The 15,244-nt window shown below is 43.7% G+C and overlaps 2 protein-coding genes across 2 annotated transcripts; one reads left to right on the forward strand and one right to left on the reverse strand.

Moving 5' to 3' along the window:
* Positions 1-9,207, reverse strand: net1 (neuroepithelial cell transforming 1; the record flags this gene model as incomplete). Its single annotated transcript, XM_080544695.1, has 12 exons — positions 1-365; positions 606-792; positions 913-1,083; positions 1,245-1,502; positions 1,606-1,682; positions 1,781-1,877; positions 3,765-3,827; positions 3,984-4,151; positions 6,645-6,752; positions 7,614-7,673; positions 7,963-8,029; positions 9,056-9,207. 12 exons carry the CDS (start codon positions 9,205-9,207, stop codon positions 1-3), a joined length of 1,773 nt encoding a protein of 590 aa, XP_080400821.1.
* Positions 9,208-13,782: 4,575 nt separating this feature from the next.
* LOC308169965 (kelch domain-containing protein 10-like) lies at positions 13,783-14,844 on the forward strand (the record flags this gene model as incomplete). Its single annotated transcript, XM_080544696.1, has 1 exon — positions 13,783-14,844. One exon carries the CDS (start codon positions 13,783-13,785, stop codon positions 14,842-14,844), a length of 1,062 nt encoding a protein of 353 aa, XP_080400822.1.
* Positions 14,845-15,244: the final 400 nt, after the last annotated feature.

The following is a 15,244-nucleotide window of genomic DNA, read 5'->3' on the forward strand; positions in this document are numbered from 1 at the left end:
CTACACATCAGTCTCCTTCTTCTTCCCAAGTGAACCTCTTCCCTTCTTGTCCAGTTTGGTTTTGTTGGAAGAGGAGCGTGACAAGTCTGTTTTTGAGCCTTGACGACCAAGGCCGGGATCAGACACTTGTGGGCAGTTCTCGTCTGCCTCCTCCTCCACATCGATTACGTCAAAGACTATGGAGGAGCGGCGCTTGCTGGCTCTTCTTGCTTCGCCCTGATCTCTGCGTGGCGCCTCCTGGTGTTGGGCAATAGCACTGCGCAGGCAGTTGAGCCACTGCTGCTTGTGGAAAACGTCGTTGACCTGCAGAGTGTGGGATTGGCCGTGGGACGGGTCTAGAGAGCTCACACGGAACACGTTCTTAGCTGGGAACAGAATTTACAATTTCATTTAAAATGAATTCACAATGAATGAAATGGGTAAAATGGTCTCTCCTAAAACTCCAAACATACTGCATTTGACAATTATACTACATGCCCCTTAAGTATTCACCCATTTTTTTATTTTTTTATTTTACGGTAATTGAATCACTCTGATGTTTTCCCTGAAAGGATGGGACTCCATAATACCCAGTGTGTACTGTGGAGCAGTGCAGACATCCTCACCTTTCTCCCCGTTGCTGAAGGCCCCCCTGAAGGAGCCTCCCATGCGGATATCCCCGTCCTGCAGGTCTTCCAGAGCCAGGTCTCTGACTGGGATTGGCTGCCGGTACACCTGGAAGCAGCTCCTCTCGTTCCGTGTAACTGGCCGTGTCAGGACCAACAGCTCAGAGTACAGGAACACATGCAGCTTCTGCCATACATAAGAGTAACAGTCAGAATGCATATTGGAACGATTTTAAGGAAAGTAGTGGAGGAGGTAGTACTGCTTTGGGCTTGCATATGCGCTTGAAAGTTAGAAACGGTTGCTTACAGAGCCACTCTTGTTACGCAACTCTCCATGACATAGAAGGCTCTTGCAGTTGTCGATGAGAGGATCTTTCTGCTTCTCATCCAGGTACTCCATCTTATCAATGTAGTACTGGCAGTCCGACTCACCCTTCCTCACGTTGATATCATTCAGGACCCCCTGAATAATGGTAATCTGGAATCACAGCATTTCATGTTTTCACCATTCAAGACTTTCAATGAGTGTATTACAGTGTATACTGTATCTACTGGCATCTAGCATGTGAATTTCAGTATAACAGTGTGTAACCCCACAAAGTGTTTCTTTTGTTTGTGTGTGTGTGTGTGTGTACATACTGCTCTCTCCAGGCTTGGTATGTCTGGGTGCTCTGGGGGGGTGTGTCTCAGGATCTCCCTCAGCAGCAGGGGGTATTTGACCAGGCGCGAACGTGGAATGTCCAGGAAGCTCCAGAGGTCCAGCTTCCTACTGAAGGGTGATTCCAGGCAGCGCTGCAGGAAGTCTTGCACTCTGCGGTCCTGCTTCTTCTGGTCCAGCAGGGCCTTGGCTGCTAGCTGGTTACTGCAGTATTCCTTGTATGCGTTCAGCCCAGGCAACTAAGGATGCGGAGAGGCAAAGAAACAATAAAGATATAGATCTGAAACACACACATTCTACACATATTCAACAGAACTTTTACAAGAGAGGTCAGACACCTACCCAGTCTATGACTATCTGTCCGATCAGGCCAACTGTCCCATTGGGGCCTGTGCCCTTTGCAAGCTTAGCCAACAAATCTGTAGGAAAAACAATCACACAATCATTAGCCGCCTGAAACAAATTGCCTTGAGTTGGCAGTACTTACAGCGATTGTGAGAATATGTAAGAAGCCCACCTTCATGCAGTGGGATGTATGCATCCAGATCCCCAAAGATGTGAGCCAACTCCTCCTCTGTCATGATTGACAGCTTTAGCATGGGATCATGATAGGCCTGTAGAGAAGTAACGGTAATGGTAATTAAAAATGGTATTAAAATAAAAATAAAAAAACTCTGCACTGCACTTTATACCGCACTATCCAATGCACTGTTGTCTGTCCTGTGTTGCTGTTGTTGTTGTGTTGTCCTGTTTTTGTGAAAAAAGTATAATACGCACTTACTGTAATGACGAAACAAATTCCTATATGTGTAACGCATAATGGCAATAAAAGTTATCTGAATCTGAATCTGAATCTGAATTCAGAATCATGAAACACGGGACGTGATGTTATACTGTCCCTTGTGCCAATGGATGGTGACACACATGAGGTTTGTCTTGATGTTGAGAGTGGCATGGGAGCTGTATCTCAGACATGGGAAGGATGTCAATTTCGGGACACATCATCAGTAGTGTACCTTTGAATCATGTGGTGTTTCGGCCTTTCAACACTAGACACTAGGGATGCACGATATGCATTTTTTTCCCAACCGATACCGATACCGATGTTTACCCGCTTCTCGTGGCCGATAACCGATATGAGAACAGATATAATTTCACAGTTGATAACCTGTAGTTCATGCACACCTGAAGGTAAGAAAGGCTATGTAGTGAGCAAAGATTGATGATTTAATATTCCATAGTGATCTCACCAAATCTAACTTACATCACTATTGTTAACACAACAAAGAGAACACTTCTGACTCTTCAAATGTTCATTTATTATTTCCTCTAACAAACAGAATCTGTTATAGACAGTGCACAATGCTTTTTTTTAGCCAAGCTCTGGCCTCCTTTTATGAAAACAAAAAAGGCTCACCTAAGAGTAATTAGATCAAAAAAGTGTCAAAAATAAAGTGCATCTTGTCTATCCCTGTAAATTGAAAATGCATAAATAAAATATCAAAAAATAAATAAAGTGCATCAGTCAATACAAAAATAAAGACTTTTATAGAACCAAAAGTTTTATAGAACTTTTACAGAAACTAGTGCCTAGTTTTATAGAACTTTTACAGAAACTAGTGCTTAGTCTGCAGATAAACAGAATGACACAAGGCACATAGTAGGCTACACTAGTATGCTTAATAAAGCAACTGAAAAGGGCTGGGCTATGCTACTTTTAGTGCATGAGGATGAGGTAGGTTGTGATAAAACTTATCTGGCTTACGCTAGTATCGATCAGACTATGGATGTGTGTGGCAACTGTATCATACAGAGCAAACTTCCTGCAGTTTTCAAATGCGTGTTCAATAGGCACAGCAGCTTTTTTTGTTCGCGGCTAGGCTACCTTCTGCTACTCTGCAAAATAGCGGCGGCTTAGATATTCCTTCCATACAGCGTGCTTGCAATGGAGAATCTTAAGGTGACTTATGAGATTCGTTGTGTTGTAACTCGTAGACCTCTGCCCTCCTCTCCGAACTTTTGTCGAACATGTGTTGCAAATTGCAAACGCACTATTATATACAGTATATATCTGCCTCAGAAACTGTGAAGAATGTCCACACCGGGGAAGACACGTGTCGCTCTCGTCTATACACTGTTGTACGCAGGCGCAGCATCATGAGCGCGGAAACCGGAAGCTGAAATATTTCCGGCTTCATATTATCGGCTCTATGTCGGCTACAATTTTATAAAACCGATAAATATTTAATAACATTAATTTCCCATTATCGAGCCGATAAATATCGGTGCCGATAATATCGTGCATCTTTACTAGACACCCTCATCTAAGGTGGCCAGCTACAGGGTGATCAAGCCTGAGCTTGTGTCCCATGCCCAATCATGAGAATTGGCTGGTTGTTTAAATGGAGCAGCCCACGGGACTATGCAAGGCAGATGTTTGAGTGCAAGACAGTCAACAAAACCATATGTATTTTTCTTTCTCATTCCAGTATGGTACGTACCTTCCGCGCAAGTTGGAGGTCTTCAATCAGATCGTGTTCTCCTCTGGTTAGCTCAAAAATGGCCTGAGATGGAAAAAACATGTCCATAAGAATTGAGGTTATGGGTCATCTGAGAGAGAACAGTTAACTTACAATCAATATGAAAAACTATGATCGTCACATTCTGCACATCATGATAATATCTTTCATAATGAGGGGTTGAATTTGAAACTGCATTACCTCCTGTCTCTTGATCTCCTTTGTGGAGAAGGTGCTCTTCTGGTGGACATCCAGTGTCTCAGACCACAGAGTGCTGTTCCTGCGTTTGGGGGGCGTGGGGGCGGCTGCCTTACTGCATGTTTTCAGGGACATCCCTGGTGACTTGCCATCACTCCGTAATGTCATGGACTGGGGAAATTTTTGGAAAATACAAGTATATACGTATATATATATGTCACCTACTACTTGCACCCTTGACATCAGACATTACAGGTCTTTGGGGAGTCTGATCTCATTACAGTTTATGGCTGCATTTATACTGCCAGGTAGAAGTGACAATTCAGATTTTTTGCACACGTGTTGCACAGATCGGATATGTAACATGTACGTGTAAGCAGTAAAAAAGCACATTGAATCTGATATTCTTCGATCCGATTCAGGACTCACACATATGTGGAAATACATTTGATAAGAATAGGATATCTGTCATTTCGACTATGATCTAAACGGACAGGTCGGATATTCCTGGTAATTCCGATTCGCACGTCATTGAAAATGCGACAGTCTTCGCATTTTGATGACTTTTGACAATAGTTTCACTCACAACAGCTGTTCAAACGTGAAGTCCTCTTTCTTCTCCGCCTTAAAATGTGCACAATATTTTGCGGACCTCTAAACATACTTTAGCAATGGCTTGGATTATAATATCTGTCTCGTTTGCGTCTCCATTGCAAGCGCTGGCTGTCTGTTTACTTTCGTTTCCAGTAACCAAACCCTCATGTATGCATATGGATTGTTTCAACATAACGTAAGCAAATGTAAGCATGGGTATCGGATATGGGTACCGTATTTTCCGCCCTATAAGGCGCACTTAAAAGTCCCCAAAAAAAAAAAAAAACGACAGTGCGCCTTATAACCCGGTGCGCCTTATATATGGATCAAAATGTAAAAATTACATGACCAATATTTTTTTTTTAATAATAATACAATGTTTCAGTACGACTGGTAAACTACAAAGCCGCACCGCTTGCAGCATTACGGTAATCAGTAAACGACGGCCGCCATCTTGGAATCTCCGCGAATGCTATGCTTGTGGTGGGTTAACATAATTCACCCCCGGAACTAATAGTTGGGAGTATTGTTCCGTACGGAGGGTTAAGTGGGTGGTACTGAGTTTTAGTTCCTGTTTTAAGTGTGTGATAACAACTGGTTCATGTCTGTCAATAAACGTCTAGCTGTGACATTTAATACGCCGCCTCCGACTCCCGTCTCTCGGCACTACATGCTATTGTTATTCTATCATGTGCTCTGAATGGATGCCGTACTCACCCAACTGTTCAATTCGGACACTCACACCGCTTGCAGCATTACGGTAATCAGTAAACACCGGTGTTGTGCTTACTCACAGTCCCACACCACAAGACCCCAAGTAAAGAAGACTAAACAGAGTTTCCGAGGGAACAAAGTGAGATTCTTGGTGCTTTCAACTTGAAGTTTTAAAGTACCCACTCGATATAATAAACAACAGTTTAACGATCACTAAACACTTATCATTTGTGTATTGGATTCATTATTCTCGTTTGCCGGAGGCTACCGGTAAGGGAGGGTTGATTTGTAAACATACTTTCGTTTTAGCTCGTGTTCAAAAGCAAGAACTGTGTGTTCATCTAGTTATGTGTAGTTATGTGTTTTTAGCATGTCGATGTTCTCCCAGTATGTTGTCATGTTATTAAAATACAGTTTAGACCTTCGTAGCGATGTGTTTTGTTAGCTGTTAGCCGCTAGCAGCGTTTGTTGTGATTTGGTCAGATTCACTTTTCTCCCATTCAGTGTTTGAGATGAACCAACATTCAAATACGCCTGTCGTGTTCAATCTTTCTCTGATTTGAATGTATGACACATCATTTGAAAGCTTACAATCTGTAGTTTAAGCATGTGTAAAAACTGAAAAAGTACGTTGCACATTTCACCAGGAGCTGTCACATATTGGTTGTTGGTTATAATTGTATAGCCTATTGGTTGTTTTCTGGTGTTGTTTTGCTCTGTTTGTAGTCTACTTGATGTATTTTTATCAGCTGTTAAATCACCACAGCGGTTAATCCACTAATAGAGATAATAGCAGATTGAAAATGCTTGTAGCTAACTACTCTATATCTCGTGGTTGCAGCTATTGCGAATTGCTATTCACGCGAGTCAGCTGTGAATCACCGCAGGTCCTTGACGCTTGTTGCAAAAATGGATGACGAACGGCTGATACTTGAGGTGGAAAAATATATATTTTTGACAGTGGAGCAGGTAGAACGTTGATGGTGACAACGCTCAGGTGGAGCTTGGACAACGGGAAGTTGACACAACACCGATGGAGAGGTGACGCAACGCAGTAGGTGGAGCTTGGGCGTAACGCAACCCCAGTCAAACGTTTGACTGCAGTATCTATTCTATGCGCCTTATAAGCCGGTGCGCCTTATAAGCCGGTGCGCCTTGTATATGAAAAAAATTCTAAAATAGGCCATTCATTGAAGGTGCGCCTTATACTCCGGTGCGTCTTATAGGGCGGAAAATACGGTGATTTTAAAAAGTAGATGGCGGGCGTTCATAAGCAGGCGTTCATAAAAATCGGATAAAAACAAAAACTAGGCATTACGACCTGTGTAAATGTGGCCTAAGGGAAATGGTATTTACCTGGATAGTTTGACCAAAGCGGCGTACTGCCCCATTCTTCGAGGGGGAGATCAGGTTTGCCAGTGATGACACCCTGCCAAGTGGACGCACACGCTTGTTACTGGGTTCCTGGAAATCAAGAAAATGACAAAAGGCTTTCAGTCACATGATGGCATTGAGGAAAGTTGAATGCATGCCAAAGGATAAGTGAATTAACCTCCATCCATTACCTTCACTCTCACCATCTAACACACAATGACGCACATACTGTAGCTAGCCAGCCAGCCTAAGAACAGAAATAATCCTGTCCTAACAACAGAAGCACTCATGACTCATGCTGCTACCTGACTGACTCATGCAGACAGATTAGAGTACCTGGTTAGGTGAGAGCAAAACAGAGGTCATTTTGAAACCTCAAAATTCTAATAGAATACTAAGTTCTTTATCAGTAATCTTATATTGAATTATGCCTATTGCCTTATTGTCTTCAGCTGCAATGTCGGGAACCAAAGCCTAAGAAATGAATGAATGGACTTTATTGTCATTGCTACAGTACAGGTACCAAACAACGAAATTTAGGAGGGGTGGCTCCCCTGGTGTTAGGAAAGGAAAAAAAAAAAAAACTTAAAATATTGTAATAAAATCACAAGAAGGTAAGGAGCTGGTTTACATAAATAAAGGCTATGTACACAATCCACTGTACTATACTGCACAGATAGTCAACTAGGGTTGTCATATTGCACAAAAGTATTTTTTCACGTTATTTAAAGTGTCACAGTTTGCAGGCTTGAAATGTACATGTTTGTGCCTCAGCACTAGCTGCCATACAATCCGTCCAGACTGTCCTGGGCCCAGAAAATGTACTCTCTTACACTTGTGTAATGTGACTATGTGACAATTCTTGAGGCTGACTATTATCAGGGCAAGTTCTGCAACAAGTATTTTCATAATCAGAACTAATGTAACATCTGTGCAAGCCTTGACTCTTACCTTGAGGTCAAAGCTGGACAGACTGACAGTGTCATCGTCTTTCTCTTTGCGTTTTCTCTTCTGTTGAAAGGCAACAGCACAGAATAAATGTTACTTTCCCAATATTGGGTAAGAACATTAGAACAGGAACAATTATAAAACTTTAAAACAATTATTGAATATAAATATCAATCTCTATGGCACGTGTCATGAAGTCCTCTAGTGGCTACATTAGTTACAAGGTTATGAGCAAACCTGAAGCAGCCATCATGCATTGTGACATGGTCATTACCATACTTCATTGAAGCCTGAATGTTGTGCTTCATTGTCATGTTACTGTTAGTTTATTAGTTTGGTATTTGGTACACACCAAACTGAAGTCCCATGGTGTTCCTGGAGTTAGAAACGTGAAGGAGCTTCCTCTTCGCAGTGGAGGTCTACGGGGTGTTTGAGAAAACAGGGAGAAAGGAGCATTATCTCTATAGTTAATAATATCCATTAATCCCCAACTTGACCCTACATTTGTAAAATGGCATAAAACTGTATGCACACAGGTTCATGTACATTGAAAGATTATGTCAACAACATCGTAACATGTAAACTGAGGCCTGACACTTAGACATTTGGGTGTTGATGTGCAACTTCATGAAAGAATGTGGAGATCGCCAAAAGCTTTAACATCACATGGTTTAAAAAAGCTACAGCAACATTGATACAAAGAACAATGCTGCTATCTTTGATCAAGGTCAGCTCAGCATCACATTGCATGCCTAGTTAACTGTGATTTTCTCTTTATTGTCGGGCTATGTTGTTTAACCTTTATGGTCATTAACCCCAAATTCACCGAAAATGACCAGTTAGTTGTAGCTATATAGCTAGATGTATCTCTACAATCAACAAGGGAACAGCTAACATTAATCAAATGGTCATTTCACCGGACATCTAATAAATACATATCCCCATCACGGTAAAGCAGCATGTGGTCAGGTCACTTTCATACAAACACATCAGGGCTGGTTAGTAATCGGGATCTCGGTGCACTGCGCAGCACACTGCTGCCATGTAGAAGACATGGAACGCAACATTGACAATGAACGTCTGACCAGAACATTATTCATTCAACCATTGGTAATGTGCCATGTGTCAAACCTGTGCAGTGTGTAATCACGATTATACCTAGTTTACAATATGTTATTGAGTAAGACTAAGCAAAACGCTGAGCTAAATGCTTTTACTCGTATTCATAATCGTAATTGGAGTGAGTATCGGAGAAGGGGTAGGATTAAATAAGCTTATGCTTCTTCCTACTCCTTTTCGGACATGTGAAGTAAATAATGTTTTTTGTTTTGTTTTATTTTTTGTTGTTGTTTTTTGTTGTTATAACTATTTATTTTTTCACATGTTCGAAATAAAGCTTAAGTTTCATTCATTCATTCAATCGTAATAATTCATAAGCTCGTTACTTTTTGGAGTTGTTGTTGCGCCGGGTCCCGTCGGGGGAGGTGTCCGAGCTGGTGATGGCGGATCTTCTGTTCGCGGTCCTTGTCCTGTTCTCTCTGCGGTTCTTCGGCTTGTTTGCCGCCGACGCCCCGACCTCCTCCTCCGTCTCCTCCATTTCAGAGGATCGGCGTAGAAAACTGTAAACTAGTAAAGCAATAAAACAATAACAATGGGATCACGACGATGAGAGAAACGTATGTACCACCTTCAGACACAGACAAACGACGACGGAAGTTTGAATATGGCGGAAACTTGAAAAGCGACCAATTACGAGAAGGCTCGAGGCAGTAGTTGCTAGGATACGGCTGGATGTGGGAGGAGTTATATTACTGATAAGGATAGGGCTCAGGCTCTGTTGGCAGTGAGATAAAGACACAAAAACATAATTAAAATATACTAATTTCATTAAATGTTGGTGACCATAATCATCATCGATCTGTGAGATTGGTCCAACTTCCACAGTACTTTAACAAACCTATAGCCTATGCGCGTGGGAAAATACGCAATAGCTCAGAGGTTATGCCGGTAAGCATGCAGTAAAATGATTATTTCCAGACAATCATTCATAGGCTCCAATTAATGTTAATTATCTCTCCCCGGACAAAGACGATGATGTGTTGAATGGGAGTGATGTAGGTCAGGACACTCACATTCCTAGTGCATTGTTTTAGCGACTCAGGCCTATTATTGGTTCCCAGATATTACTTGATGCAACTGTAAATACTGGAATAACTGATGGATCTCGGGCTTAATCCATTCCACAAACAAACAAGGGCTTAATCTATTCCACAAACAAGACAACAACATATAGGATCAAAGCTGACATGATAAAACATTGCTGTAAGTCAGTGCCACCAGAGTATTCAAAATACCCCTTCAGCCCTATTAGATCAGGGGCCGGTTTCGGAGACAGGGCTTAAATTAAGACAGGAGCAGGCCTAAATCAGACTAGTTAATCCTGGCTATTTAAGTGGCTTGCATGGACATGGCTTACATTTGGCTTAGTTAGTCTGAGACTATGGAGTCCTGGAGTAAGCTTAATGAGAACACCTAGTTCAAGCCTCATTAGACTAAGTGGGAGCACAGGCTGTTGGTCCAATTGTGCTCATGAAAACCGAAATGGATGGAGTATAAAACACCATTGTTGCAGTGAATTTTGAGACAAGACAATGGCAGAGGCAAAGAGAATTCGCTCCAAAAATTATAGTGAGCATGAAAAAACACTACTAAAACAAATTGTATCAAACCATCCAGTCATTGAAAGCAAAATCCATACTGCTGCTATTAAACAGAAGAAAAGAAGTGCTTGGACTGCAATTGGCAATTAATTCAATGCAAATGAAGATGTCACCACAAGAACAGTACAACAACTGCAGGTGAGTTAATCTTCATTATTAGGCACACAAATATGTGTTTGTTTCCTGTTGCCTATACCCTGCTTATTTATGCCCTACCCAAATTATTTCATGACATTTATGTCAAGTTCAATCTGTTTCTCTCATATCTGGCTCTCATATACTGTAACAATACTCCTGCTGCTTGTAGCATTCACATTGAATGAATATCCTGTTTTAAAACGATAGTAACCTATTTTAAGGGGCCATATGAATGTTAAACATGGTGGTAGAGTAAGATATGTTGCACAAAGGAAGATCCATACCTATGTGAGGGGGAAAGAAATATAAAATAAAATCATTTCTCCACCATGACCTAAGTTACCAGGAGACACTTGTTTTTATTATGCCTTATCAGTACCAGTATTTCAGATTTCCCATATTACTATTTTTGTCACATCAAAAAAGAAAACTAATGAATGATATCTGCCTTCATAGGTTCTATGGAAGAACATTAAACTGGGATTAAAAAAAGAGAATGCAGCAAGCAGAAGAGAGCGATTTATTACAGGTGGTGGACCACCAATAAAGGACACATCTGATGAATTGGGTGACTTGCTGTCTGGTATAATAGAGCACCAGCAACCTCTGGATGGTATACCAGACAATGACCATTTGGACAGTGAACATGGAGAACTGAGCACAAATGGTAAATATACCTCAGGAAGTAAATTGGTTACAGGACCATATTAGTTTATTTGAGTTTGTAACAGTGGTCTTTTTTTCCAGAGGAAACCAATCAAGAGCCAGTTCACAACGAGCCTGAACCCTCCACATCTGCTATGGCACCCCTGGGAGATGAAGCTGCTACCATCCAACAGAGACCAAAAAAGATAACTATGCACGAAAAGTTAGCCAGAGAATTTCATGAGCATAAAATTGCATATTTAAAAGAAGAACATGAAATGAAAATGAGAATTCTAGAGGTTGAACTGGATATGAAATTGGGACAGAGGGCTATGCTCCAAAAAAGAATTCTGCATACCAGTAGCCATGGTGAATATGAAGAATTGTGAAAAATATAAATAAATGTATTGTCATTTGGCATGCGAGTGTGAGTGAGTATTAATCATCACAAACTACATTTTAACCAGCCTTGGTTCACTCGTTTAATTTTGCTTTACATTATTGTAATTTTGTACAGAAACAGTATGCAAGCAAAACTATACCATAATGAATACATTCCATATTTAAATGCTGAAGTGCTGCACTGTGAAAGCAGCTCTGTGTGCAAGTCCTCGCTGGTCATTGGCTCATCTGCATCATCCTGATCTTCCATTGGCAGCGTAAAATAGAGGTGTAGAAGATAGTGCAAGCTGGGTGGAGAAGTGTCTTAAGAATGATTTGTGACAGAATGCTACCAGAATTCTACCACCAATAGTGAAAAGGAAAGTTTACACGTGGTGGCATTGTCTGACAAATAACTAAACAAGAGGCAGAGCTTGGTTTTGGACATGGCAGATAGGAGACAAGCTGGTAGGGGTAAGGATGCTGGAGATAGAGCTGAAGGAAAAGGCGGAGGCCTAAAAGAAGGTATATGGTGTGGTGAGGGTGGACCTGCAGATGGTTGGAGTGAGAGAAGCTGATACAGGACAGTTTAAAATGGAAAAAAATACTCTGCTAACGAGGATGTTAAGTTTAAGCCAAGGATGAATATAACAACATGATTATCAGCGTACAGTAGACCTGCATACATCTCTCAACTCACCGGCTAATCCGCCGCCTTAGAGGCTGGCACTGTTTCAGGGTGAGAGACATTGTGGCTGGACAGCATGTGTTTTTAGATGAAGGTCTCGAATTGGCCGTCATAGACCTCACATCAACATGGTGCTGACACTTGTAGTCCACCTAAACAAAACATTATATTCACTATATAAACGTAAAGTGGAAGGAGTTGAGAACCTATGTGAATGCCATCCGCCTGATACGTGACTGTTTGGAGCAGGCACAAGACATTTTAACTGTTACCCTGAAAAGAACGCGCTTTGCCAGACATGGAATGGTTCTTTGGACCCTCCATGTTACCCCGGAGTGTTTTGCTGCCTTCACCCACTCCCTTGCCTCGGCAGTCTTGCATCGACATCTTGCAGCGAGGCATCGACATCTTGCAGCGAGGAAAGAGATGCGCAGCCTTCAATTGAGGATATTCCTCCACGTTTTCCCTGACATCTGAGCACACACTGACCTGAGTGCGCGCAGCCTGGGGGGCGGAGCCCGCTGGGCGTGGCGGAGCCAATCGTTAGGACGCAGCCCGCTGGGGGCGTGGCGGAGCGCCCAACTTAGTTGGGAATCGTTAGGACGCAGGACGGCGTACCTGCTCGGAAAATGGGCGTGGCCGGCAATCGTAAATGTGAAATGCGTTGCCAGATTGTTTGGTGAAATTAGCCGTTTTAGACTGTGGTTAGGGTGGAAAATGTCATTCCCATCTGGCAACCCTGCTCGCCAATCAAGAAGCGAGCTGACTTCTTCTTTTCATTATTCGGCACTTTATTTGCACTGTCGCACATGGTTGTCTCGTACAGGTCAGTCAGGGTACTACGTTAGATAATAATAATATTAACTTTATTTGTATAGCGCTTTTCCTGCAAACGTTGCGGCTCAAAGTGCTTTAATCATTATATAATCTTAATTTAATTATTTTGTAATTTAGTTTAGTTTATTTATTTAGCACACAAGAGATTGTGCAAGGAGGGAACGAAGCCCAGAAGGCTTGTACATAGTTCCACTCCCGTCAATATTTATGTTTCAAATAAACATCAAGGAACACTTAATGCATGTCAATAAGAGAAAATAAACCACAAACAAAATCATATCCATAAAGGCAATATTAAAAGGATGGGTTCACGCGAGATTTCTGGCTTGGGGAACGAGACTAGAGAGTTTGGAGTCTGTCGTAACGAAAATCTTTATGTCAATGGGGTGCTGAAATGGGGAAATTGGCGCACACCACACACAACACGATCAAGGCTGTTCAATCCAAGATTTTGTTTCTTCATGTGTGGGGTCTGTCTCAGATAAGATCATATTTCTGTTAAGATTTTGAAATTCCTTATGTGTGTACCCCGCTTAAGGAGCTGACCGTGGACTTCAGGAAGAAGCGGGGGGAGGGGGCGCTCTCTGATTGGTCCGTAGATGCACAGCCCGGTGGCGCTCTCTGATAGGTCCGTAGATGCACAGCCCGGTCGTGCATTTTTCGAATGTTTTCGAGTGTTCATATTTGTCGTGTAATAGTAGGATTCTGTCTAGATTTTATGTAACGGTTATTTTTTTCCGGTTGACTTGGATCTGGGGAAACGATGGAGGACCAGCTGAATATATTCGAGAAGCTGTCAGAGAGGCCTCCTCTCCGAGTAGCAGGTCATAGTACTCCCCCCGCGGGGAGAGGCCACCGCTGCGTGGCAGACAACACCGACCTGTACGTGTTAGGAGGGTACAACGCCGACGGCGGCATGTTCAGGGAGATGTGGAGGTACCACTTCGCCACGAGCACCTGGCAACAGATCCGCACAGAGGGCTTCATGATGCCCACGGAGCCGTTAGCCGTTCTGCACGGCAACAACCTGTTCGTATTCGGAGGGTACGACGTCCACGTCTTCAACGTAAAGTACAAGCGGTGGTCGCTGCTCAACTGCCGATGGAAGAAGCACGACAGAAAAATATACTACGGACAGGCCATGGCCATCATTAACGGCTTCCTGTATGTGCTTGGACTAACCACATCGTGCAGGCTGCACAGGCTGGACCTGACCACCAGGGAGTGGATCGACCTCAATCCCAACAACCCCCTGCCGGGGGAACTGTTACGGTACGCCTGTGAGATAGCACACGACGGACAGAGGATCTACATCCTGGGAGGGGGGACCTCCTGGACGGTCTACCCTCTGGACAAGATTGACGCCTACAATCTGGAGACCAACTCGTGGGAAGAGATCGCCACCAAGCCTCATGATGGAATCGGGTACCCGGCTCCTAGGAGATATCACAGGTGTGTGCAGATAAGGAACGACGTGTTCCTGTGCGGCGGGCACGACGGGGAGCTGATCCTGGCGGACCTGTGGAAGATAAACCTGCAGACGTTCCAGTGGACCAGACTGCCGGCGGTGATGCCGGAGCCCGCCTACCTCCACTGTGCTGCCGTCACCCCGGCTGGCTGCATGTACATCCACGGTGGCGTGGTGAACACCATCCACGGGAACACGCGGACTGGCTCCCTGTATAAGATCTGTTTGGTCGTGCCCAGCCTGCTGGAGCTGTGCTGGGAGCGGCTGCTGAAGGCCTCCCCCCACCTGGCCCAGCTCTCCACCATGCAGCTGCTCAACCTCGGCCTCACACAGGAACTCATAGAGCGCTTGAAATAGGGGAACGGACGGACGGACAGGGAGGGAGGGACGGACGGGATGGGAGGAGAGGAGAGGAGAGGAGAGGTTGGAGGGAGGGAGGGATGGGAGGAGAGGAGAGGAGAGGTTGGAGGGAGGAGAGGAGAGGAGAGGTTGGAGGGAGGGATGGGAGGAGAGGTTGGAGGGAGGGATGGGAGGAGAGGAGAGGTTGGAGGGAGGGAGGGAGGATGGGAGGAGAGGTTGGAGGGAGGGAGGGAGGGATGGGAGGAGAGGAGAGGTTGGAGCCAGGGAGGGAGGGAGGGAGGGAGGGATGGGAGGAGAGGAGAGGAGAGGAGGGAGGGAGGGAGGGAGGGATGGGAGGAGAGGAGAGGTTGGAGGGAGGGAGGGAGGGAGGAGAGGAGAGAAGACCATAATGTTCACA

Source organism: Nansenia antarctica (genome assembly GCF_963989245.1).
Source record: "Nansenia antarctica genome assembly, chromosome: 14".
Classification (NCBI taxonomy): Eukaryota; Metazoa; Chordata; class Actinopteri; order Argentiniformes; family Microstomatidae; genus Nansenia; species Nansenia antarctica.